We start from the raw sequence: 27,532 nt of genomic DNA on the forward strand, positions 1-27,532 counted from the left end.
GAGGCAGGAGCAGGGAGGCAGGAGCAGGGAGGCAGGAGCAGGAGCAGAGAGAAGTGCCTCAGGGGGCACCCACCTCACAGAGCTGCTGGGAAGATGAAAGGAGTGAAAATGGGCAAGTGCCACCAACGGTGCTCCGCACACATGTCCACTGTTGTTACTAGGCGTGGCAATGTGGAGAAAGGCAGGGCTGAAAACTGCATCACTTACATGCAAAATGGAAAACAGTAATTCAACAAATACGTACTGAATGCTTTCAACGCACCAGGCAATGGCGATACAGCAGCCAACAGAACAAAGCCTTTGACCTCCAGGTGCTTACATTTTAGTACAAAAAGACAGACACCAAATAAACTACCAGGGGAGCACATTGTACAGGGCCTTGTAGACCAAAATAAGGATTTGGAACTGGCTACGGGATGGGAAGCCAAAGGAAGTTTGCACAAAAACATGTCACAATCCGACGGAACAGGCTGTTGAGAGAACACACTTCAGAGATGGAGTGCTGTCGGAGAAAAGGTAGAGGCAAGGAGACCAGTTTAGAAGCTAAGACGAAGCCAGGCAAGGGGATGCCAGCTTGGAGTGGGTGGTGGTGGGGAGGTACTTGCCTACTTTGGCCCGTCACAGTCGAACACACAAGGGAAGAAGCCTTGGGAACACTCGGCAGTAGAGTAAGTGGACAGAGGAGCATCCGTTAGCTGCCATCCTCAACGCTGCTTCCAGGTACTGGAGGTAGAAGCCAGGCAGCCACAGGGTGAAGATCAAGTAATTGGAATCAGCTGGTAGAAACTTATTCCAGAAGTTTGCCACAAAAGAAACAACTTAGGGCCAAGCCTGTTTAACTCCAGGACTTTGGGTGGCCGAGGCGGGTGAATCCTTGAGGTCCAGAGTTTGAGGCCAGCCTGGCCAACATGGTGAAACTCTGTCTCTACCAAAAATACAAAAATTAGCCAGGCTTGGTGGTGCGTGCCTATAATCCCAGCTACTCAGGAGGCTGATGAGGGAGAATTGCTTGAACCTGGGAGGCGGAGGTTGCAGTGAGTCAAGATAGCGCCACTGCACTGCAGCCTGGGCAACAGAGTGAGACCGTCTCAAAAAACAAAACAAAAAACAAAAAACAAAAAACAAAACCCCCAAAACAAGAAAAAAAAGTTCAAGGAATAACTTGAGATTTTCCAATTTTTAAAAAAACTTCTTAAGATTTAAGCACACTTAAGTGCCAAAGGGACTATTGAGAGGAAAAGGCAAACCGGGCAAGGGAGGAAACTGAAGCAAAGCACCGAGGCGGCGGGAAAGGCTGGGATGCAGAGCACAGTGCGGGGTTCACAGTGATGGGAAGAATGCCCTTAACAGAACGAGAGAGAGAAGGGGAAAGACCCTGGGTGGGATGCAAGTAGGTTTGTAGATCTGGTAGCGAAGACTCATTCCGGGAGATTGTGTGACAACCTCCATATTCTCTGTGAAACAGGAAGCATGATGATCCCATATGGTTAAGTGAAGGAGTTACAGATGTATGGATTATGGAGAATTTCAGAGATTTGGGAATTATTGGCTAAGAAAACAAACGCAGCAAGGGATGGGTGAAAAGCACAAGGAAGAAAGAAAAGAGGCCGGGTGTGGTGGCTCACGCCTGTAATGGCAGCACTTCGGGAGGCTGAGGTGGGAGCATCACTTGAAGCCAGCAGTTCGAGACCTGCCTGGGCAGCACAGTGAAGCCCCATCTGTACAAAAAGATTCAAAAAACAGCCAGGTGTGGTGGTGTGCGCCTGTAGTTCCAGCTTCTCGGGAGGCTGCGGTGGGAGGATCACTTGAGCCCAGGAGTTTGAGGCTACGGTGAGCCTTGATCACACCACTGCACTCCAGCCTGGGTGACACAGTGAGACCTTGTCTTAAGGGGAAAAAAAAGAAAAGAAACAGGAAGGAAAGGGCTAGGCAGGACATATTTTTTATGGCTGAACAAAAAATGAGAGAGCCTGGGTGGCAGCCGGAGAGCTAGGGGCAGCAGGGACAGAGGCAAGGCAGGAAAATGACACTTTGATAAGGTCAAGTGATAAGGACAGTGTCTGTGGTGCAGTAAAGGCAGCAGTTGAGTCTAGGGGAGGGTGGACGGTGAAGAAGTAAAGCTGAGAGATTTCAGAAGCAGAGGCACAAAATCAGCTTTTGGACAGATTGGAGTTCAGCAGCTGGGGAAGCTGAGGGAGGGCAGTGACACGGACCCAGCTGCTGGCCTCGTTTACCTTCTGGCTTATCGTCACCCTTTAGAATGTCTCACCTTAGAACGCCTGGCGCTGTTCCTTCTTGTACCCCCGACCCCCACTTAAAAAGTCAAATCCAAGTTGTATCTTTGGAGCCTCAGGCAGAGGCAACGGGGAACGAGGATTAATACACACAGGCCAAAGAATGGTGTTTCTCTCTTTTATTTAAAAACAGTGCTTCATTACCATGTGCAAAGGCTGAGGCAGTGCTCCTCCTTCGCTTAGAGTTTATAAAAGCCAGCAACATGATCAATAATTTATACACATGGAGAGTAATACAAAAAAATAAGGAATAAAAGCTAAAGATCTAACTACTCCGACCTTCACAATTCCAGCTACTTGATAATAATAGGAGTAACCCAATGAATACTGTATGGTCTGAAAGCTACTATACAATATGATTCTTAACGAGAAGGGAAGGGAATTGGAGACTGTCACAAAGCCCTGGGATGCTTCTCTGGAGTTAGCAGGGAAACAGGACCCTGGGCAAGCAGCTCGGGTGTCCTAGGAAGTGATTCCGGGGGAGGCCGGGAGGGGAGAGAGAAGGCTAGGTGGTCGGTCACACAAGCATCCCATGTAATGCCCCCCTGCCCCAAAGGTACCTGTTTTGCCATGGCAATGGGAGGGGCTGGAGGAACAGCATGTTGCATGTAGGGATGGTCCGGTTCCTGCCATGGGGAGTGGGGAGAAGAGGAGAGGTTCTGTGGCATTTTGAGCCTTACAAAGATTTGGACTGAAAAGCTCAGAGACTCAGGCAGGTCAGCCTGTCAGGGACAAGTACACTCCACCGGCTCTTCTCGCTTTGCAGCCCTAGCTTACGTGTGTCAGCCCCAGGTTTGCTCCAGCTATTCACAAGCAGAATATAACACAAGAAAAACAATTCATATCCCTTAGGGCAAAAAAGAGGATCAATTCATCACTCGATATATAATACAGCCAAAATGAGCTGCCAAAACAAGCACACACACAAATACTGTGAACAGAAAAATATAAGAAAATGACTAAGCTGGGAGTCTTGACGGGGTATGGACATTGCTTAAAACACTTATCAGTCCCCGGAAAAACCAAACCAAAACACGTTTTAAAAATTCAAACACTCATGTACCCCCTGGGAAACTGGTGTTGGTAACGAAGGGCAGGGGGTGGGGAGAGAAAAGAGAATCACCGTTCCCTTCCTGCTGGCCAGTACAGTCCTCAGGTCGCCGGCATGGATGCAAGTGCCAGACAAGGAGGACCAAGTCCCTCTGCCGGTGGCCTCCTAAAAGGCAAGGCTTGAGTCTTGGCTGATAAGCAGTTCCCTCCGTTACCAATCCCTGCTGACCAGCACTACCATGGCTGAATTGATCTACCGTTTTCCTGAGTAAACTGTAACTGGCTACAGTTTCGGTAACATGGAAAAGAACTCAGCTACTACAGCCAACTGCAACACTTCAGGAATCCCCTCCGTCCCTGGGCTCCTCACTCCTAGTGCATCGGATTGAGGAATTTGACAACTCGCTGCAGTCTGGTCTGTAAGCCTTGTTTGCAAAGAAAGGTGCCAGGGACTCCACTACGCTCACCGAACCAGAGGGCACACGCTGGCTTAGGACACCCAGAGCCTACTTGGAAAGGGCCCTGTTTCATGCTCTAGCTCTTGGAGGGCTATTGCCTGGTCGATCAGTAAAGCAAGTATGAAGGAAGTACACAGGAACAGGAAAGGGAGGGAAGAGGCTTTTGGACAGTAACATTTCCAAAAAAATAGAGTGTTTTATGCAACAGAGAATCAAGTTTCACTGTGTATACTACAAATGGTCAAACATTTTCAAGAGCATGACAAAATAAAAACACACAAATTTACGTCTGATGTTCACCTTGCCCACTATTTTTTTCCTATCTTAAAACAGTGCAAACAGGTAACTTATGCTTTTAAAACACCACGACCCCTTCCCCACCCCCCAAAGTCCCTTTCCTCCTAGTATCTGGGGGAAAAAAATCTGCAATTCTGCAAATGTCACTGTGCTAGAGGGTTGCAAGCAGCAGAGAACTGGCTGAACCTGGCAAAAGGGGAGGGCTCGCCAAAGTTTCCCCTTTTCCCTCCTTAAACATCTAAGTGCTTTCCAGTCTGTCCCTTGGTTGGCCTTGTTCTCCTGCCAGAGGGAAGGGGGCTCCTCGTGCCCTTCTTGCATATCCTCGGGGTTGCTTCCGTCCCTGTTTGCTCTCAGTCTCCCTCATGTCTGGAAGCTATGTAACTAGTTACGGGATGGTAGTGATTAACCCACTTCTCTGCTAGATCTCTAGGAAAGCATAATTCTAAGCTAAGAGCAGTTCAGCCCCTGAGGAGTCACACATTTGAGGAAAAGCTGCTATCGATGATTTCTATCGTCTAGATTTCCACTAGCTCCCCTCAGACTAAAAGTTGTGCCCCAGTCCACTTCTTTCTCAAAGAAAAAAAAAAAAAATGTTGGCTCAATTCAGACTGTGGCTGTTGGAGGATGATGGTGATAGTAGGTTTTGTGAAACCCCGAGAGCCTGACAAATGGTGAATCACAATGGCTGATCTGAGTTAATGGAAATTAAACTAAGAGACACCAGGAATTCTGGAAAATGCCTACGGGCAGCTCTCTGGCTAAAAGAAGGACGTGGAGATAAAGGTTTCACTAGAGGCCTCCTTTAAGGAGCCCAGCTTCCAAGAGTACAGAAAGTCCAGGTCATGAACTATAGTAAAGTTGAAAAAGAATCATGCATGTGATTCACCATCGGTGAGTTTTCTGGAATTATCAGCCAGCATCCTCTTAACAAACTCACGAAATGCCAGACTCCTCTGACTCTCTTTCTTAATACAGTGAGAACCAGAGTCAGGAACAGACAAGCAGTGCTGCTTTGAGCAACCTGCCTCTGGTGAAGCTGACTGTACGGAGTCTCAAAGTTCAAATGGTGATGGCGAGGTTGATACTGTGAAATCTAGATGCTTGTAAGAGCCCAATTCTCAGGGTTGACACTGAAAACCAAAGACCCTTTCATAAAAAGCAGAACTCCATCTATTCTTTCTTAGCAAAGGGAGCTGGAGGAAGTGGTGTTAAACACCATCCCTGGAAATGCAGCAGAAACCACTGGAAAGCACAGAGCTTGCCTTTGGAGGCCTCAGCCAGAACCAGCTGAACTGAGATGCACTCAAGGTGCCTCAAGCTCAAGATTCTGCCTCTCTTAAAAGGTCTGTGGGAGCTGCCTTCTCTACCTTTCCTATTATCCTTACCTCTTTCTAGGAAAAAAGAAGAGAAAAACACTTAAACTCATTCTCCTATTCTCCCCTGCTAGGGATACAACCATTTAGAATTTGGCCTAGTCTCCATTGAGTACGTGGCTTGCCATCTTTTGGGAATGGCCCCTTTGTGATCATGACCTCAAACTTTTGTTTTTTCAGTCAGCTAAAGTTCTCCCTCAAAGCAAAAGCAAAAGCAAAATCCTCCCTGCCCCCATTCCCTAGAACTGTGAAAGCCCGCATCCCATTCCCCGCTCCTCTAACTAAAATATTTATATACATACAACAAAAATTGTCTTAACAGCAACCAACCAAACTTTGGCTTGGGGTGGGGGGATCCTTAAAAATGGCCAATGGACTGGGCCGTTGGTGTCCCCTTAGTCTCCGTCCTCCTCCCCAGGATGAGTAATAATTGCATCGAGGCCTCTAGCTTCCTTGACATCGCCCCTAGTTTCAGGCACAGCCTCTCTCCCAGTTATGAGGCGAGACAGGATTCTGAAGGGGGAGAGGATATGTATTCTACGCGACAGGCCAATGCCCTCTCAGACACATCACTCTGCTTACAAAGAATGCTTGATGCTGTCGTAGGTCAGTCATTTTAATTCAGGGACATGAGTCAGTTATCAGTCAAGAACATGTGTGGAGGCAGGAGTTAAAAAACAAACCCAAAACAAACCCATAACAAACCAGAAGCTCCATGTCTCTGAATTACTCCCTTTAGCAGCTGTCCCTTGGGTGAAAGGTCACCCTAGTACCAATGTGAATAGACCAGGGAGCCAAAAAGACCGTGCTTTTCTATTTCCTAATGCCTTCATTTGGGAAATGCTGTAGGACACTTGCTTTTATCAGTTCTATCTAACAGCTAGAAGAGAAACACTCTCTCCTACCTTGATAACACAGAAAATTACAGCCAGATGGCAACGGCAGTGACTCACTGCATGCCTCTTTCTGGCGATATAGAAGACCCTTGCCATTTCAGACCCTCCTTCCAATATGGGAGGGCAGCAATCTCAGGGCCTCCGCATTTTATGTCCTGTAGTGTAATGTATACAAAGTGGTCCGGGTGCTCAGCTGGCTGTTTTTGGAGGACAGCGAGAAGCTTGGCAGGACAGCCACAGGGCTCAAGACTGTGGATAGAGAAGTGACTCATAAAGGCTCTGGAAGATGCAAATTCCTATGGCTTTGGAGCAAGTACAAAGTGCCTCTGCCTGCCCTTCCATGTCCTCATCACCAAAACTTCCAGGGACTGCTGACCTAGGACCTGGTACTCTATCTTTCCCCAGCAGATTATTCTGTTTTTTAAACTTTGTACTTTCTAAGGCAAGAAAAAAGTAAGAAATACCAGATCTTCTAATATTCCTTTTCTCTTCCTCACCCTCTTTAATGGCTGTGAACACTTTGTACTTCTAATCCTCAAGCGGTGCCCAGATATCTGGGGGAAATCTGGTCACTGGCTTATTCATCTTTCTGTCCCTGGGTCCTAAATTCCTGAATCTTATGGACATGAGAGCAGGATGTTAATAAAAGAATACATGAGCTAAGCTGTGGTTCAATTAAAGGAGAAGAAGCCCAGAAAGAATGCTAAGTTACAGGAACAAAAAGAAATGATCTTTTTCATACTCCAGAGTTCATTCTGAGATCGGTTTCCTAATGAGGTGTTTATTATCCACAGTCTGAGAGCATGTTTGGAAATATCAATACTATAATTCCAAAAACGATGCCAACTGTCTCAGGCTGTGCGTGTAAGATGATTGTAAAAAGAATGGAGAAGACAGGAGGGAAGAGGAGAGGAAAGCGCCTTTTTAATTCTCCTGCTTTATAAGCACAAATTCTATCTATCAGCATGTGGATTCCAGCCACAGCTAACCAGAATTGCCTGTCAAAAGACCAGAAACTCAGAAGACTAGAAGAATATCCTGTTGCGGAAAGATCTCTTCCACTTCTGCTTGTCCCCCAGCCATTCAGCACCAGGTACACTTTGGTAATTCTGTCTGCTGATTTCTGATCAGATGCATTTATCAGCTCCTAATGTCTCTCCTTCCTCCTTGACTGCCTCTTCCGTGATTGACAGAATAAGCTAAGCACGGACATACAGACATGGAAATGCATTATTTTTTTTTTTTTTTTACCACAGTTTAAAAAAAAAAAAGAAAAAAATGCACAATCTTTGGAACAAAAGAATTAAAGGCAGAAATTTAAAGGAAAAATACATATTCAAAGAACATAGTGAGGTATAAAAAAGTATTCTTTCTTTTTTTGTGTTTTTTTGTTTGTTTGTTTTTCCTCTTCATCTTGCTATAGAGTTCCTCTACTAGTAAATATTGCAATAGCCAGGCCTCACGAACTGGGGGCTGTCCCATTTGCAGGGGTCTCACGTCACTTCAGTAGGGGGCAAATCGGCTGTAGCCACCTCGGTATAAACTCGCCTGCAGTAATTAAAGAGATAAAAATAATTAAAAGGTTGATGAGAGAAGCATTAACAGTGAAGAAAAATGTCCAGAGAGGGATTTGGAAACACAGCCTCCTTCAAAGCCTCAAAGCAACTAATTAAGCATTGCCTTGTGCAGTAAAGTCAGGAAACCAACTTCTGCTTCTAAGGTGCTCAAACCAGAGCCCAACACATTTATTGCTGACCTGATGTTCTCAGAGAGTATGACGACATTTTATTTCATCATTTGCATGAATTAGCACACAAGGGAAACAATATACAGTTGAAAACTAGTTCTGCCAAGAGTGTGATTTTTAAAAGCACAGGTTTTTGTTTACTTTGATACAGCCTATAATCCTGGTGGAAAACAGATCCCCAGTTTCCCCTTCTCACATATGACCCATCTGCAGTGCACGTTACTTCCGACACGATCCCTGCGATGTGCAGTCACAGCCCATGTTTGAGATGGTGCTGCATCTAAACCTGAGTCAGTCTTGAATAAAGTCTAGTTCCTCTATCATCTACAAAGCACACCAACTAGGCTGTTTCTTGACATATTCACATTTGTATATCTAGCTGGGGTTTTAACTAGGCTTTATTCCTTTACCAAATGACTTTCTCTAATGGCTTATCTCTTTCAATTACAAGTTTCCCAGGAATGTATCTTTCTCAGGTCATTCTTTCAGCATAGGCCTTATATCATTTTAGGACAAAATAAAACCTCAGGAACTTCCACCACTGCCTTTATATTGTAATGTTCTACTTCACTTATAAACATATATTCCCTCAGGGCCCCCTATTCCTTCCTTCCACAAATCTTCATCAGTAGAAATTTGGTGTGAGAAGTAACTTCCTCATATTCCTTTAGGTCTTACATTTTACACTTCATTCTGTCTCCTTTTCAAACAACTCTGCCATGTTCAGAGGTAGTTGCCCAGTTGCATTTTGAATTACAGAGCAAGGCTGGCAGAGGTGTCATTGTGGAATGGCCTACCTTTGTTGCAGCCTGTGAGTCCTAATCACTGAAACTGGAGGCACCAAAGCCAACACAATAATGCTGCAGTGAGGTGGTTGGTCAGAAGAAATTATGCTAGTTCTACGGACTTCTTCGATACTTCTATCAAAAACACTATATTTTGCCACAGTTGTTATCAATAATCAATGAAATATCCTATAAAGCATTCACTTGGGAATTTCTAGTACTATCTACCAGAAGGCTCAGGAAGAGCAGAGCCATCCTTTAGATTTGTATTTGAAACTTAAGTTTTTGAAAAGCTTACTGTGAATACTACAGCCTTATGCTCCATGCTCCTTTCCCAACACCGATCAATGAAACTATGCCACAGGTATGCACTCAACATTTGAACCAATAGAAAACATTCGCCAGTTCCCCTATTACTCTCACAAATGATGCCACTGCTCGAGGCACACTATCAGTGGTCATTCCTTTCTGCTGCCCTTAACTAGGCCATGTGGCTCACACTACAATAACACACAAACAAAGAGGGTGCCATGAATAGATCTGTGTGGCTTTAATACCTTGATGGTGGATGAAAGGCTAAGCTTACTACCACCCTAGATCTTCTGTAGTCTATGGGTAAAAGAAGGGGTGAAATGGTTTTATAAAACAATGGTATATTATATACTTACCACAGCGCCAACTCCATAGCTAGCGGCAGGGGCAAGGGCATGGTAGGGGTCGGCTGTGTACACCCTGCCATAACTGGAAAGAAGAAACACAATCAGACGGATAAAGAAAAGTGTGTGATCTAGAAAAATTAAAGGGATTACTGTGCTAAAGACTTGTGAGTCACTTGGTCTTGGATTATCATAAGGAAACTGGAATTACAAGGAGTAGGAAAAAACCTTCCTATTTCTACTCCCAAATGCAATAACTGAAAAAATCTGAAGTATTTCTAAAAAATGGAAAAGAAAGGAGTTGGAGATGAGGAAGAGAGGGACTGGAGTCAAAGCCGAAGAAGAGATGAGAACAAGAAAGAGGGAGCGGAGGACAGAGTTGGTGCCTTGTGCTTTAGGCATGACAAAGGCCATCAAGAGGTCTGCAGAAAGCCCAGGCTGGCAAGATGCCCGATGCGCTCAGAGCTGCTGTGGAAACAGTGAAGGGAGGGAAATGGGTGACATTTTGGGATGGAACAGCTCTCATGCATCCCAAAGCTCACCTCTGCCTCTGTACATACCCGTCGCTGTAAGCGGCTGCAGCGGCTGCAGCAGCGGTGGCTGCGGTTGCAGTAGCAGGCTGTGCATATCTGTAGGCTGCATATCCACCCTACAGGAGAGAAGAGAACTGACTTTACAGACACCTCTCCCCCCAGGTGTACAGAGAACACACACCCGCCCACACACAGACGTACATACGTGTAGACACAGGGACTGACACAAACATAGACACACACATGGGAAAAAAATGTTTCAAACTGCATCAGTCTGCATGTTATTATTCCTCCAATAAAAAATTAAGCCCTACGATATGCAAGGATTTGCTTTCCAATTTGTGACAGTATGAAAAGTAAACTTTGGTAGTACCTGTTAAATACAAGCAATGAAGATATGATTTTGGATCTGTCTTACTTCACAGTCTTTGTTGGAACTTTCAAAAGCAAAAATATTTACAGCAAGTTGGGAGAACTCTGACAAGAAATATAAATTATGAAGTTAAAACATATGAAATCTGTATGTGTTGGCTTCAGATTCTCTAATGTGTTCTTGGATTGATTCATTACTAAGAGACTACAGCATGTAACAGAAACCTCTGCCCCATCCGGCCTAGCATGTTTGCCAAGAAGCTAAGACAATCAGGCAATATTTAGAAGGAAAAACAATGTAGATCAGGGGTCAGCAAACTTTGGCCTGTGAGCCAATGCAGCTTGCCACCTGTTTTTGAAAATACTTGTGACAGAGACCAATGTCCTACAAAGCCAAAAATATTGACCACTTGGCTCTTTATGGGAAGTCTGCCAACTCAGATGTACATTTCATACTTGAGCAAATCAGTTACAGATTTCTGAGGATTCTTTGGCTGGATCCAAATAGATCAGGAACCCTGCTTCTAGCATTTAACTGCATTTTCCTTCCCTAAAAGGTTTTGAGATTCTTACATATTAATCTTACAGTAGACTCTGAGCTTTTCTTCCAATGGTCCAAATAGCCTCTCAGTCCTAAAGAATTTCAAACCATCATATCCTTCTATTGCACCTCAGTTTGGGTAACTCAAATACGCAAAAGAGAACCATGTATTCTTTCAGAAAGCATTTCAAGGGACAATCACAACAACAAATGCCACATGAGACAGGATATTTTAAAAAGTGGCAAACTCTACTTTTTATTATTTTTCTTTTCCCTTCTAGAATTCATCTATTTTACCTAAACCTAATTCAGATGCAAATTTTTATTACTGGCCTTTCACTATCAAAAACAACTATGTTCAACTGGCCCAGCTAAACATCATTTCAGTAGTGAACAATAGCACGAACATTTTATTTCTGTGGATAAAATGTGCCCATTTCTCATGGATATCTGAAGGTTTTTGCCCTGTGCTTTCTACTTTCTATTTTTTCAAATGTTCGATTTTTTCTAAATCTACAACAGAAATTTCAAATTTACTTCTTTATCATTTCTTGGGATTGAGAACAACTATTTTCTAATGGGAGCCCTGCTCTTCTTCACCATCTTATGTGGCAGGTCCTAGCTTGCTTCTTTTATTTCTGTCACACCTTAATTTAGAAATACCTATAATTTCTTATGAGCTTCTAAAGCCTTTTGCTTCTTTCTTACATAATTTATGCTTTCTCTAAATGAAGAAACTGCATTGTGAGGGGAAATTTATTCCTGCTCTTCAAGTGTATGCTGCTTGAAGTCAGGATAGTTTCAAACGTACTTTAAAAAATCCCTGACTGGCTTTCAGTGGTTATACATTATTCCTCCTTTGTTTTTCAAATGAGTGACTTAGAAAGTAAACACTTCCTTCCTAATTACGAACTCTTCTGGAGATATATGAAGACTCTAATTAATATTACCAAACACGGACAATGAAATGGTAATGAATGGGAACATGGCAGGAAGTACCCTTGGGGCCCATTTCTGATCAACATGGTTCCTGGGAATTCTAGCCAGGTCTATGGAAATGGGCAAGCGAGACAGATCTGGGCAAAGCTGTACATCCTGGCCACAACGTAATTTAACTAACTAAAGTATTTCTTTACCTTTTTTTAAAAAAGCATTTGTTAAACAAAGCAAATGTTAATTACAGTTGGAATTTTAACACTAAAATGAACCCTAGTAATTTTTCATTATAACTAGAGGTGGTTCCATTAGTTTAGAATTTGTTTGCTAGTGTAAAGTTAGAGCAGGGCTATGTAGTAAAACTTCTTTGCAAACATTATACTCTTTATAATGCAAGCATTATACTCTTTAGTATTACTCCAAACATCAGAGTAACATTAAAAAAATTTTAAAGTTAAGGCAATAAAATCAGTTAAAGCCCAATTCATGTTTACCTAAGTAAAAACATTAAAAACTGAAGTCTTACGCCATATGGCAGAGGTATGAATTCATGCAAAGGGATACTGAAGTTCAAAAGTACTCATCCAAGGGTAGGTTTCACACCTGACTCTCAGGAAGACTGAGTGAGGTACTGGAGGTACGATCTCTGAGTATTCTAGCAAATCATGGCTTTGAGCTGTATTCTACCCATTCTGGAAAAAACAGGTTCTAAGTGAGGTTGCTGGCAGAATCAATTTCCCCTCATTTTCCTAGGCCTACAGGAAGCCATCGGAACCTTGGTGGTTTAGGAGTAATGTTATTGCTAACCAAAACAATTCAAATGGATCAGACTAAGGAAAAGAATGTTCCTTCCCATTCTGAAGGAGATGGAGAGAATCTATCTGTAGCAGTTTCCTTCTTTTATGTCAACTCTGACTTTGAAGTTTAAACTTGATGAAGTTCTCTGATTTTCAAGTTGAAGAAAACAGAACAGGGTTGCAAATATTTTACTGGAAACAAAAGGCTGGAGAAGAATATCAGCATTAAGAAAAAACACATTAATAGTTTTTTTTTTTTTTTTTAAAGCAGATGACTTTAACATGATTATTCTCCTAATTACTTTATAATAACGGCATTACAGAGAAACCTTTAAAAGAACTATTTTAGGATAAATAGGCAATATCCTACTAAACTAACTTGGTAATTCACTAATGGCTACTCCAAAGGTAGAAAGATTAATTGTGTGTCATGGATGTATTCCTCTGTCTCACACACACACACACACACGCACACACACGCGCGCACACACACACACGCGCACACGCACACACACGCGCGCACGCACACGCACACACACACGCGCGCGCACACACACACGCGCTTACTCGAAAGTGTTTCTGCTGCTTTATTCAACAAAACATATAAAATGTAAGACAAAGAAAATTCAGATATATTTATTTCTATTCCAGATTTCAAAGTGCATAGAAATTTCAGGCTGAGAAACCATTTTTTCAACTTTCACTCTTACTAGCAAATCTAAAGGCTTTTATAAAACATGAGAACAAAGTGCAGTTTGAAACACCAAGGTTTTCATTACTGTTTCTTAAGTTTTTCAAAAAGAACAAGGGTGGGAAGGAGGAGGAAGAGACAGGGTTCAGGCGTGGGGAGGGATATGGCGCCACATTTATTAATCACATTAAAACTAAGCATGCCAACATCTGGAGCTAAAACAACCAGCAAAATCACCACGTTCAGACTCGTATTGGCTAACTCTATCTATCCCAGCATTCTCTTGGGACAGCGGTTTGCCCTAGGCTCTACCACAAGCTCGGTGAAGTACACAGCCTCAATTACTAGAGCGTGCAGCCACAACGACCTGGTATTACGGAAACAGTCAGTCACCACTTGAGTTAACATTCCATACCCTAACGACTGGCCCCTCCCCAGCCCAAAGAAATAGTCAATCTTGCCCACCCTAGCCCTGGCCCACACCACAATGTTAATAATTATAACAAGCAGTAACCCATCTGTTATATCAGAGAAGGGAACAGAGACTCCACTGAGAGATTTAGAGTGAGATGTTAACATTTCTTCAGCTGACTGCACAAACAAACAAACAAAAAAAGAGGAGAAATAATTCATTTGGAGATATGAAGTCATGAAATAGCTGATGTGTATTGCTTTTAACCATGCACTGATGCAAAACTGAAGCAACCATTAATAATAAAAATTAAAAAGGACATATGTATTTACACACAATCAGACCTGTTTGATCTGAAGCAGTTTGCAGATTCTATCTGTGTGTGATTTGAAATAAAACAAAAAATGGGGATTAGCATGGCCACAGCACACCCTAATGTAGGAGGGCACACACGGACGTCTTTTTGGAACTCTGATAGCTGGATAAATTTGGCTTGGCTAAGCTTGATTCAGATACACACATGCCCCTTTAAAAATAATATTCTTATTCCTTTGCAATTCATTCTGAATGACACCTGGTATCCCCAGTGGGGTTGTCCAATGCTCCATCGCTCCCCTATTCAACCTGCCTGACACTGGCAATATAATTCAGTCCTGACCCACAGCACTCACATGTATGCTTGTCCTCTGTCAACAACCGTATATTCTAGTCCACAGCATTCTTCTAAAATATTTCCTGTGTTTAGGAAGTTTACTTTTTCACATATCTGTAACATATCTCTGACTTCAAGTTCCAGCTTCTTCAAAGGAAAATGCCTTTGAAAAGTTGGCTTTAAGATCCTTTCCAGTGTTTTCTGCAGTTGTTAAAGTCTCAATTTTTCATGGCTCAACGTCATCTCCTAGGGCTTTTCTACTCTGCTCTGAACCAATTTTATCACCTAATTAACTTTACGATGTTGCCACGTTGACCATATGATCTTTCGGCACAGTTTTGTAGCTGTGTTTTAATCTAGAGCAAAATACAACAGAATATAATCCCTCCTATATCTGACCTTTATCTGCACATTTATTAGTTTAATCTCACACTGGTAGACTTTTGCCTTGTCTTGATTTTAACCTAGCCCTTAATTTTATTATATTTTTGTTTTAGGTTTACATTAAAACAGGACTTTGGTGAGCATGTGATGTCAAGACACCTTCTTTCTACCCGGAAGACAATGACATTATGTGACACTGAGGAGGAGAGTGTGTATTTCAAGACCAGCAGACAAAATGAAAGCTTGTTACCTACATGTAGTGTATAGATCAATAGAGCAGGAGGGTGGGAGATGGTGGCAGGTGGGGTGGGTAAGGAATGGCAGGTGTGATGCTTAAAATCACTACAGCAGAGCAGAGATCTATTCCAGCTAGTGTGGGTTGAATGCTGGGCCTCCAGGAATCACTTTATTTATCCTTGGATGATTCTAACTCCCTCTTTTTCCTCACCACCTCCCCACCCCTGCTAAGAACCATGGTTCTAGGAGATATTACAGAGTTCTTTGGTGGCAAAATGGCATCACTGATTAAATGTGAGTGACACAGAAACTTACAATAATGATGATACTGTCACTGCTTTTGATTGAGGTCTATCTCCTTTGAAAAGTACTTATGAAAAAAATTTTCAAGTATTTAAATTTTATCTTATTATTATTTAACATTGGGGTTAAGGGGAAAAATTGCTATGATCAACTTGATGTCTTCCACCTATTATTTCTATGGTAGATGAGAGATGATTTTCAATAAATCAAACCTTTCAAACATTATTCCACATCTCCCCAAATTAGTTCATTTCCAAAATCTTGCTGGGTAGCCACATAAATAAACTGGATTGTGAAAAGCCATCGACTATTTTCTTTCTCTTAGCATCCAGCTATCAGCAATCCTTCTAACAAGTATGCTATTGTAAAAATGAACTCACTGACCTTCTCGGGTGAAAGGAGAAGAGGCCAAGGGACATGCATGTCTCATTGTTTGAGTCCCGTATGTCTAGATTTTTAAGGCAACTTCAAACTTATATAGCAGCACAGTCCAACTACTACTGATATTTCACTACAGGGCCCAATGTGGGATTCAGGAATCCTATTTGTACAGTTCTACTTTCTCTTTTTTCTCTTTTTTAAATTTATAGTAGTAAGAAAATGTCCCCAACTGCTAAGATCTAAATATAAAAAAACAGTTTAAATACCACAGGTAAATGTGATTGACAGATTAAAAGAGGTGGCAGTGATGGGACAGTGCATATTACACAACTGGCTGGGATATGTGTCAAGAGGACAGGAGCACTTTTGGAGGAAGTGCCATTATGTACGGAATGTGACTGTGGGCACTGCTGAGGTAGCAGGGCTTAGATCACACGCTCACAAGTCTTGATTGTCCAAAAAAGCCTCTGTTCCCATCTCTAACGTGGAGCTGGAATGGTTAGTATAATTCAATTTTTTCACTGCAATCCACAATCTGATTGATTGGCAGGTCACACTGGCACTCCTACCTGAGGTATTTTAGCGCTAATGATTGGTTCCTGTAAGACTATTCTATAACAGAACACAGGAAGAGCAGTTCAAAAAACACAGCTGTGGAAGGAAAACAATCATACAAAAAGCCCACTAAGGGGCCCACCAGCCTTTTCTTTCCTTTGGATGCAAGCATGCTTTTCACAGGAGGTGAATTAGGAGCAGTTTGTTATCCCATTTAAAAAGTGAATCAGGGCGAACTATGCCTTTTCTACTGGCCAAAAAAGAAGAGGGAGGGGTGGATACATAATCTAGCTGCCACACTCCCAAATCCTATCACGGTAGGTCTCTTTACAAACTAGGAACACAATTGCTAGATCAGTTCTCCAGAGAGGAATGTGCCATAAAAGAAACACAAAGAAAATGGCTAGCAGGAATCACTGTCTACGAATGGGACAGTAAAAGGGATTACAAAAACCTTGCACAATTAATAGCCTAAATTCACTTAACTTAAGCATAACCAGCAATTTAAAATCTTTTCCCTCGTGTCTTCTCTTCAAGCTCCAATTTGGTGCACTTTTTATACTAAATTCTCTATTCCTTCTATTTCTAAGATGCCTTTCAGAGGAAATAAGAACTAAATGTATACTGACAGATTTCCACAGATGAGAAATGTATGCAGAGAAGCAGCACAAACTCAAAGGCACAATGACAGCTTTTTGTTGTCTGTGTGTTTCTGAAGAACTATCCTTTGCTCCCTCACATGTGGAATATAGAATATACAGTTTTAAAAGTGACAGTTGTATTAGGCCTAACTCAGTAGTTACCTCATATTCTTGCTTCTCATGTGTGGGCGTGGATGTTATTTCAGCACTAGTGACCAACTTTTTTTCTCTAAGTAACTCTGCTTTAAGGTAAGAACTAAAAAATAATAACATTACTATTAATTACTTTCATTAACAAGGGGCCACTGGTCAAAAAAAATTATTTCAGCAAAATCACTGAATTACTTGTGTTTAGCTCAGCAAGGTAATCCAGTTAGTAGATTAAAAAAAAAAAAAAGAGTATTTTATTAACAAGAACAGAAAAATCCTTACATTGTAAAGTAAGGAAATAAGAGAACTGTTAAAAAAAAATTGGGTTGGTTGACTTAACAAGGTTGAAGTAGACAAGTCTTTTTTTTTTTTGAGACGAAGTCTAGCTCTGTCACTGAGGCTGGAATGCAGTGTTGTGATCTCGGCTCACTGCAACCTCTGCCTCCAGGGTTCAAATGATTCTCCTGCCTCAGCCCCCCAAGTAGCTGAAACTACAAGTGTGTGCCACCACGCCTGGCTAACTTTTGTATTTTTAGTAGAGATGGGGTTTTGCCATGTTGGCCAGGCTGGTCTTGAATTCCTGACTTCAAGTGATCCACCCGCCTTGGCCTCCCAAAGTGCTGGGATTACACACATGAGCGACCATGCCCGGCCAAAGTAGGAAAGTCTTTTTTTTTTTTTGAGGCGGAGTCTCGCTCTGTCGCCCAGGCTGGAGTGCAGTGGCGCGATCTTGGCTCACTGCAAGCTCTGCCTCCCGGGTTCATGCCGTTCTCCTGCCTCAGCCTCCCGAGTAGCTGGGACTACAGGCGCCTGCCACCACACCTGGCTAATTTTTTTGTATTTTTAGTAGAGACGGGGTTTCACCATGTTAGTCAGGATGGTCTTGATCTCCTGACCTTGTGATCTGCCTGCCTTGGCCTCCCAAAGTGCTGGGATTATAGGCGTGAGCCACTGCGCCCGGCCCAAAGTAGGCAAGTCTTAATAAGACAGAAATAGATTGTATTTAAGAAAAAAAAAAAAAAAATCACCAAATAAGAAACACATTAGAGAAAAAAATTTGATTTAGAAATAATCCAAATGGAAAATCTTGCTCTAATAGATCAGACTTCAAGAAAACAAGTTAAATAACAAAGACGAGTTTCATGAGAATATGAACACTAATGTATATGGGAGATGTACATGCTAACATCATATTTAAGTATGTGTATTTAGAAATGTGTAATCTGGTATAAAAGTAGGATAGATTCCCCAGTTCTCAAGCTTCACTGTGAACACAGGAAAAAAGGTATCTTTCATTACTTGCTGAAAATATTTTGAGGAAAGAGGTGGATTTTAACTAAAGTTCAAAGAGAGGTAGTGAAATATGGACTGGTTGGGTTTTATGCCTGACTGTATTAATAATTTATGTAGTTCTGGGTAAGTCTCTAAGAAATATATCTATAAGTTAGGAGGTTGGACCAAATCATGGCTAAGGTTCCTTCAAGTAGTTATTAAATTAAGGCATACCTTACAGGCCTACTCTAAGTAGTATGCATGAGTCACTTGTACCTCGAAGAACTGTATTATCTCATCTCTACTTCCTGCAAAACACAAAACTTCTGAGTGCATTCTGAAAGTGCATTAACTTTTTTAGGTTGCTTGAGAATCTCTGGTAGACTGTGGAAACAGTTCACTAAAAAGGTCCTCTTATTGATTTTGGAAAGTAAGGGTGGAGAAAGCATTTCTAGACAATTTTAACCAATCCCCACAGAATCATTTCATGCTGACAAGTTTTTCTTATAAAAAATTTTCCCTTGATGACTTGAGTGACTAAATCAAGCTTGCTTTCAGAAAAAGTCCATCTGGAGAGGTCATAATAAAAGACTTCAAAACTCAAAAATTTCTACTTTGTCAATTATATCACTTTGTCCACATTTTAAATAATACGTGACAAACCAATCACGGAACTTTAGTGATAGCTAGACAGTTTAAATAATGGAGTACATATTAATACGGCTAGTAGAATCAGCAAATCTTCCATGATAGTCAAATGGCTGTAAGAAGAGTCTGGGTTGCTGATTATGCTACTCACTTCCCCCAATGGCTCTTAATAACTAAATATCTGGAGTTTTCTCATTACTACACACTCTTTGCTGGCATCGGTTCCTTATTTGGCTATCACAAGGTCATATTCTCTCAAAGTATGTAAAATAGGAAAATGTACAGTTCAGAAAGTTTATTAACCTCTACATAAATCACAGCTCTAATGATCTAAAGAGGGATGTGAAATGAGAAGAAAAGCAGAAAAGGGAAAGAGCTGGTTTAAGGCTAAGCTAGTCCTGTTATTTATGTATGCAAATGACACGACAATAGTAAAAGACTTTAAACCTGCTGATCATCTCACAAGTAAATTAATGATCCACAGAACATCTGTGGGTATAGGGAAGGGAAAAGAATATGTCCAGTAGACTGACCCTTGCAATGATCAGGAAACCCAAAGGCTTAGTTTTTGCACCCAGGGGCAAGCGCAGTGGCAGAGAAACATGCTTGCATTCTTAAATATATAAATATATATATATATATATCCACAAGGAAAAAGAAAATAAAAATTAAATAAATTAAAAGGAAAAAAACCAAACCAAACCAAAGAAACAGAAAAAAAAGGCTGGCTTGTCAGGGGATGGGGTCGAGAAGGCCCCAGTGTGTGTACTTACATAGAGGTCAGCACCGTAAAATCCGTCCTGGTAAACCACACTGCAGAAAATCCACACAAAAACAAAAACAAAAAAAACAAAAGAACAGAAACACATTCCGGTTATTGAGGACGGCAGCATGCACATGCGCTCTACACAGGCAGGTGATGTATGAATACATAACCTGGGCTTGGGGCCTCGGCAAGTTGGTGAGAAAATGTGAAAGTGCACACGAAGGTTACACAGCTCCGGGACATGCGAGGAAAGGGAAAGGTGTGCAAAACTGGAATGCGCAACCTGGATATTCGGTAATTAAAGTAGGATTCACACAATAAAAAGCACTCCTGGAAGAGCCTATTTTATCTATCCAAAATCTGCTGGCTTGGAAACAACTTTTTGTACATGGAGTATTTTTAAAAATCAGCTTGCCCTAGGAGGAAGTTTCTTTTTAAAGAGCTTACAAAATAGGGTAGGGGTGAAGAGGAGTTTAACATGAAAAACTGAACCCAAAGAATTCCACTAGGGCAGGGCCTGTAAGCAAAGTATGTTTTTAAATTACGTTTAAGTATTTTGTTTTCAGTATTGTAATAATACGTAAATGTTTTTCTGATATCCATACATCACCTGCTTTTTACCCTGCACATTAGACATGCGATAAGATTTGGCTGATCACACAAGCATGCAAAGTATTATTATTCAGCATTTTAAGAACCAATGCAACACCTCAGAAAAACAAGTCAATCAATTCTGACCAAAGTAAACAGAGAAATGTAATTAAAAAAAAAAAAAAAAAAAACACAACCAAAAATACCCACAATGCATTGCTTTCACAAGCAGAGATAATGAGCTAAAGGTTAAGGTGATTGGTCCAAGGTCCAAGAATTGAAAGGTGCAGTGGGGATCCCAGATAGTAACAATATAATCCAGAGTGGGAAGGAGTAACTGGAAGATTTTAAGGGTTCTTTTTTGACCATAAGAGTATTCATGGAATTCTGAAAACTACCATTGATAACTGAAGTTCTGGGCTTGACCAAAGATCGCCCTGTCTTATTTAAAAGAATAAAACTGAGAAGGTAGCTGGTTAAGAATAGAAGGTTTATTTTCCTATTTAGATAATGAATTTGTAGCAAACAGACAATGCATGACTTTTTCTTAAAAAAAAAAACAACCTAAGCAACACTATATTCTTAAATATAGATTTCCAACCTTTTGAGGTACTTTTGTGCATACAGACTTTCCCAAAAACATTATTTTGGGACCAAAAGACATGGAATAGCAGTAGAGATAAAAGATAAAACTTTCTTCTTCATCTCTGTTAAGTCAAGATCAGATTGTTTTAATTTACATGATCTGTTTATTGTTTATTCAACTAAAAAGCTGGAAATTTTCACCACTACCTTCTCTGTTACAATAAACAAGCTGACAAGTAAAGTCATCAAATCATATTTTTAACTTGAATATGAAATAACTTGTTCCTTACAGGTAGGTGTCATGTTTCTTAATTCTATTTCCAATGACATTTGATTGTATTTACAGGACAGTGTGGTCGCCTTTTGGAATGCCCCAAATATGCTATGCCCTTGTATCACACAACAGGCAAATCAAACTCATCTCTAATGCTCATTTAGCTAAGTCCCATTCATTATAGTCTCCAGTTGCAGTTAAAGTCTGATATGAGAAAGTAATCTGCCTCTCAATTTCATTTTAGTGAAAAAAACAACTTGTTCAAAATAAGAAGGCTGATAAAATGGAAAGCACTGAGGCCAAGTGGTGATTAATTAAACTTCAAAGATCTTAGTAAGGGAATATAGGTAAAGATTTACAAACAAGCCTTCTATAAGAAGGGTTGGCATTAAAAACACGAATACATTTTACCCTAAGTCAAATAACTTATTGGGAATATTCATCTACATTCTAGAAGAATTCCAATATTCCCTGTATCAAATGCCACAAGGAGGCTAGAACATAATGATTAATGATGAAATTAGTTTACTAAGCTGAAAAGCAATTCTAGGCCATTCCCATGAAATACTGGACTTATTCCTTGCCATCTTCCATGTAAACAGGTGGTTTAGTTAATAAAAAGAAAACATGGGAAATCAGTGTTCAATGTAATACACAGAAATTGGTATGATTAGACATAAAGATTAAAATATCTTTGAGCAAATATATGCCTGACACAACTTGGTAGAGAATGGGTTCTCAAGTTTGGCCAATATACTGAAATGACTACATTGAACAGGACTAAATTCAACCACTTTATAAAGTAATTCAGCAATGTTACAAAATAAGGAAGTCCCATGTTTCTGGCGAGTAGTCTCTCTCTGCAAACATGACACTAAACTCTCTTGGATTACAATGGAAGACATTTTACAAACAATTTTCCTAGCGTGTAAAACTTCCAAAAGATTCCTTTTAATGTTTCATTTGAATACTTCTTGATGAAATAATACTGCATATTCACTTCTTTAAAGAGATGTCAGAGGTTGAAGGTCAAAGGTCAAGTTGAGAGAAAAAGGATTAAAATAAAAGCAAGCAATGGCGTAAGATGGAGATGATGGAATGCATGTGATTTAAATGTCTACAAACTCCAAACAGAAGTTAATTTCTGAAGCAGTTCCCTTCCAGTGTCTTTTGGAGCCTGCCCACTTCAACATACCTTGTCTAATAAAAACGTTTTAACTCTGAGGAATGGAGAACTTCTAATGGTACGTCCATTTAGTCTATTAATGAATGAATGAATGAATGCTAAATTAGTACACCTCAAGGTTAAGCCAATTTTGCTGTCAGAAAAGGACATACAAAGGAGACTCCTTTCCTTTATATTTTAACTAAGTAGCAGCCAACAAGCTTCTCTGCTGCTACCTATTCCTCCGTAAGAATACAAAAAAAATCTGTCATATTGACATATCTGGCAGAGAAAAGATGAAGAGAAATGTCACATCTTTGATGAGGAAGTCCTTGGTACAACTGACTGATGAAAGACCACTCTTTATAAAAATTTACATTTTAGGCTGACACTGAGAAACCCCTAAAAACAAAACCTGCCATCTTCACTCCTTTTCCCCATTCAGTAGCAAAGGATTTATTTGTTGCTATGGAATCATTCCACTGCATGAGACACCCTCCATAAAAAAATCAAACGGTGAAGGATGCTCAGCTACAGTCGTCGTTTTACCATCATTCAGAAGCCAACTGCAGTTAATTCTTCCTACTTCTCCCTTTCTCCCTTGATTCAATTGGACTTGGTTCATCTTAGAATTAACCTCTTTTAATCCGTTTCCTACAAAGAAAGCAAATCCATTGTGGGTAACTAGCTCTGCTGCTCACCACCCAGGCAGTGAAACCAAAGGGGAGGACACATGTGACAGCCTCCGCCCCAACACGGGGTGGTGATAAGGGGTGAACACAGCAGATGCAGGCTTGTACTACAATCTCGAGCTCCTCTTTTGGTTCTCTGCAGTAGTGTTAATCCATATTCGTGCGCTGCTGAGTGAACTTCATGCCAACACACTGCTAGTAAACACAAGACGGTTCTGGCTACTGTCTTAAGCCATTACCATGAGGGCTTAAGGTGGCCAAAATGAAGACTTATATAATGAATTGACAGTTTGTTACATTCTGATGATGGTATATTTTGGTTTTTGTCATCTAATCTGTTAATTTGCAAATATTCATTGAATGTCTACTCTGTGACACGGCAACATCCCAGAAGTTATGAGAGGGCCATGGTATTCTTTTTTGGTCCAACTGCTTATTTTAGAAACATACTGATTTTGGAATCTAATGCTTACCCTGGATAGGCGGGGATGGCTGTTGGAGGTACCGCTCGGACTGCACCATATACTGTCCGCCCTCTGCCCCTCAAATGGGCTCCTCTGAAAGCGGCTGCCGTGGTGGCTGCAGTAGGGTAAGGGAAGCCAGGAACTAAAGGGAGACCCAAAATATGACAGAAATTTCAACTTGCATTCAATAGAGGGTACACAGTCACAACTTGCTATGAACCAATAATAGAAAAGATGAAAAGATACGAACCACTTCTTTTTTGAAAAGGTGGCATGCATTCAATAAACCTTCTACCCTGGGTCTCTCAGTGGGGAAGAAATGGAAAGAGAGACCCCACATGCAAAAGCAAAAGATTCCATGCCTCATTCATGACAAATCTTGAGTGAGCTTTCTCTGTTCCTTCTCAATTTCGGCTTTACAATGCAAGCTGCTGAGAAATAGGTCAAGAAGCTCTGAGAATGACTGCCATCATAAGAGACAGACTTTTAATTACTGTGGGCAGTCTAAATCAGACTGACATAAACTCTTCAACCGGTCAGTTATTAACCTTGCTTCCAAATGTTACTATGTGCACCTAATAATTATTACTCAAAAGAACATTCTTTTTATATTTTTACATGGTACCAATCTTTAGACATTTCATTTCATTAGTCAATTTCATTCTTTTATTTAAAACATTTTAATCCACAAATGTAAGGTGGGGGAAACCACTCCTCCCCTGTCCTTTAAAGAGGCAGCAATTTCTAAGAGCCTATTTTAAGTGTGCTGTCCTCTGGAAAGCATGCAGAGACATTGATTCCATGTCCACTGAGTCCTGTTTAATTATACCTCTTGCTGTAGTAAAATGGCTCAGGTCAAAATGACTTTAGAGAGATCAAGAGAGCTGATAATAATCAATAATGCTCTGTCGCCCAGGCTGGAGTGCAGTGGCTGGATCTCAGCTCATTGCAAACTCCGCCTCCCGGGTTTATGCCATTCTCCTGCCTCAGCCTCCCGAGTAGCTGGGACTACAGGCGCCCGCCACCTCGCCCGGCTAGTTTTTTGCATTTTTTTAGTAGAGACGGGGTTTCACTGTGTTAGCCAGGATGGTCTCGATCTCCTGACCTCGTGATCCGCCCGTCTCGGCCTCCCAAAGTGCTGGGATTACAGGCTTGAGCCACCACGCCCGGCCCCCAATAATCAATAATATTGAAGGTACTTCTAAGTGATCCTCTGCTGGAGAACCTGTGGCTGAACTGCCGAGGAAATGTATAATATGCTCTACACACACTTGCTTCTTTTGTTTTCTTTATCATCAAGTACAGACTAAAATATTCTTCATATTCCCTTTCCCCCTCTACCTTTTCCAACTATTTCTGCTTTGCGCAATCTTAATACTTGGTCAGGAAAATTCTAGCACAGGTAAAGCAGGACAGGGCACTGGGATAGTATTTAACATCCCTCTCAAGAAATTTCCATTTCAGTTATGTACTATACTAGGAAAAAAAACAAAAAACAAACAAACAAAAAACCCCAGTACATGACAGTTCACTCACAACAGTCAGAATCCATGCCAGGCCAACATAGGCTACTTACTGATTAAAGGAATGTAAGTGTTGATACCCCCTCTTCCTGACAGGGGCACTGCTGCATCATTGCCTAGGGACACATCTGCTTGAAAGCTGGATGCTGATTGGATTTTTTAAAAAATTAAAAAATGCAAAAAGATTAAAAAGAAATAGCAAATTGAAAAACAACAGATGCCATTACAATTAAATAGCACAAGTGGAAACATTTACTTAAATACTACCTGCATATAACTCCGGACCATATACAGCTCCAACTACTGGGCTTAATTTCCAACCTGAAACACACAAAAAGGAGGGTGAGCATTTAAGACTACTTGAGGAAAAGGATGATCAATGCTTGTCAAGTTGGCTTCGGTCATCTCTGGGGCTATTTTTGCCCATTACCAACTTCTCTTTGGAATTCCAGCTTGGGGTTTACATGAGAGAGTAACAATAGTAGAACTAGCACACAGTGAAGAGATAATGAGGGGCTGGGGTTGGGGGCTTGGCAGGGGTCATGATGTTAGGAGAAGGAAGATGGAGAGGGAATGAGAGGAGAAAAAATAAATAGAAATAAATCCTAGAGTTTGGTACAGTGTTCTCACAGAATTACCCTGGATGACCTATCCTTCATTTAAAAAAAGAAAGAAGGCCAACTGTATGTCACTCTGTACCACACTGTGATGCACTTTCTTAACCCTGTTTATTACTCTAGCTGTTTTAATAAAAGTATCCATGGGCTGAACTCAAATTTAACCTAGATCTTTGACTCCATGCTTGACTATACAATGTTGGTATTCCAGGTAAACTGAAATCCACTTTCACTGGGATTTACCATTGGGATTTTATTAGGGTTCACCAACTAAAAAATGAAAGACATGAAATCATAAAATTCAAGGTACATTCCCAACTTCAGTGCATGTTTTCTGAGGCTTTAATGTGTAACAATCACCTTTAAGTTAATCAGACTTTTTAGTTAAAGAACACCAGAATAATGTGGAATGTTACCTTAAATATTTGTAAATATTAAGAGTTTCCAAATAACATTAAGTTTAATGTCAACTTTATTTCTTCTTTCCTTTTTTTTTTTTTTTTTTTGAGACGGAGTCTCGCTCTGTCGCCCAGGCTGGAGTGCAGTGGCCGGATCTCAGCTCACTGCAAGCTACGCCTCCCGGGTTTACGCCATTCTCTCACCTCAGCCTCCCGAGTAGCTGGGACTACAGGCACCTGTCACCTCGCCCGGCTAATTTTTTGTATTTTTTTAGTAGAGATGGGGTTTCACCGCGTTAGCCAGGATGGTCTCAATCTCCTGACCTCGTGATCCACCCATCTCGGCCTCCCAAAGTGCTGGGATTACAGGCTTGAGCCACCGCACCCGGCCTTCTTTCCCTTTTTTATATTTATAAGAATATGGCAAGTATATTTTAAAAAGGAATAATGTATTATTGCTCACTGAGAGTGAATAAAAGTAGAATTCCACATGAAAACTTTATTTTATTAATCGAATTTTACATATAATAAGCAAAATTACTCTATATTATTTTTCTGACCCATTTGTCTTCTTTTATATTAAGACCCTAGCATTGTGCCACACTATTCTATAAATATATGAATGAAAAGAAAAGGGCCAGAATTGGCCTCTTCTTTTTTTTTTGTTTTTTTGAGACAGAGTCTTGCTCTGTTGCCCAGGCTGGAGTATAGTGGCTCAATTTCGGCTCACCACAACCTCTGCCTCCTGGGTTCAAGTGATTCTCATGCCTCAGCCTCCCAAGTAGCTGGGACTACAGGCACGCACCACCATGCCTGGCTAGTTTTATACTTTCAGTAGAGATGGGGTTTCACCATGTTGGCCAGGCTGGTCTTGAACTCCTGACCTTAGGTGATCCACCCGCCTCGGCCTCCCAAAGTGCTGGGGATTGCAGGCGTGAGCCACTGCACCCAGCCACAACTGGCCTTTTCAAAACAATTACTGAAATTACCAGATTTAAATGACTGTAAGCAAAACATTATTCAAGTGAAAACCCATTCACTCTGATTCAATCCAACCTCTTATTCATCATTTTATGTGCTCATAAAATGCAATGTCTCTTCAATATTCCACATAAAATTTTGGCAAAATCTGGGTGCAAACACTACTTGAATTATAAGAGCACAAATATTCTGCAATATCAAATTACACAAATACTGTGCAACATTTCTGTACAAATTAAGAGATTCTAACCAACCTAAATGAGAATGTTGACTGAGAATTCATTAGGACGAACCCAACACATTCTTCTTAGGACCTTTAACACAATGGCAGAAGGTTTCTTGCCTACTAAACCTGAATATTAATTTAAAATAATATTTGCCTACTAAACCTGAATATTAATTTAGAATATTTGCC

The 27,532-nt window shown here is 41.0% G+C and overlaps 1 protein-coding gene across 9 annotated transcripts in view; it reads right to left on the bottom strand.

The window, feature by feature from the left end:
- Positions 1-2,398: 2,398 nt before the first annotated feature.
- Positions 2,399-27,532, bottom strand: part of RBFOX2 (RNA binding fox-1 homolog 2) — a 299,483-nt gene continuing 274,349 nt past the window's right edge. For 4 of the 9 annotated variants that reach the window (XM_023222129.1, XM_023222132.2, XM_023222133.2 and 1 more), the window contains 7 exons: positions 25,389-25,442; positions 25,175-25,267; positions 23,608-23,740; positions 19,835-19,874; positions 10,117-10,205; positions 9,569-9,641; positions 2,399-7,916 (listed from right to left, as the gene is read on the bottom strand). In XM_023222129.1, coding sequence (XP_023077897.1) covers positions 7,872-7,916; positions 9,569-9,641; positions 10,117-10,205; positions 19,835-19,874; positions 23,608-23,740; positions 25,175-25,267; positions 25,389-25,442 — 527 coding nt within the window. In that variant the 3' untranslated portion in view covers positions 2,399-7,871. Of the gene's footprint in view, positions 7,917-9,568; positions 9,642-10,116; positions 10,206-14,182; positions 14,215-19,834; positions 19,875-23,607; positions 23,741-25,174; positions 25,268-25,388; positions 25,443-27,532 lie in introns of all 9 variants that reach the window. The other 5 variants (XM_023222131.2, XM_023222134.2, XM_023222135.2 and 2 more) reach the window with 3 other exon arrangements.

The sequence above is a fragment of the Piliocolobus tephrosceles genome, chromosome 19 (genome assembly GCF_002776525.5).
Source record: "Piliocolobus tephrosceles isolate RC106 chromosome 19, ASM277652v3, whole genome shotgun sequence".
In the NCBI taxonomy this organism is placed as follows: domain Eukaryota; kingdom Metazoa; phylum Chordata; class Mammalia; order Primates; family Cercopithecidae; genus Piliocolobus; species Piliocolobus tephrosceles.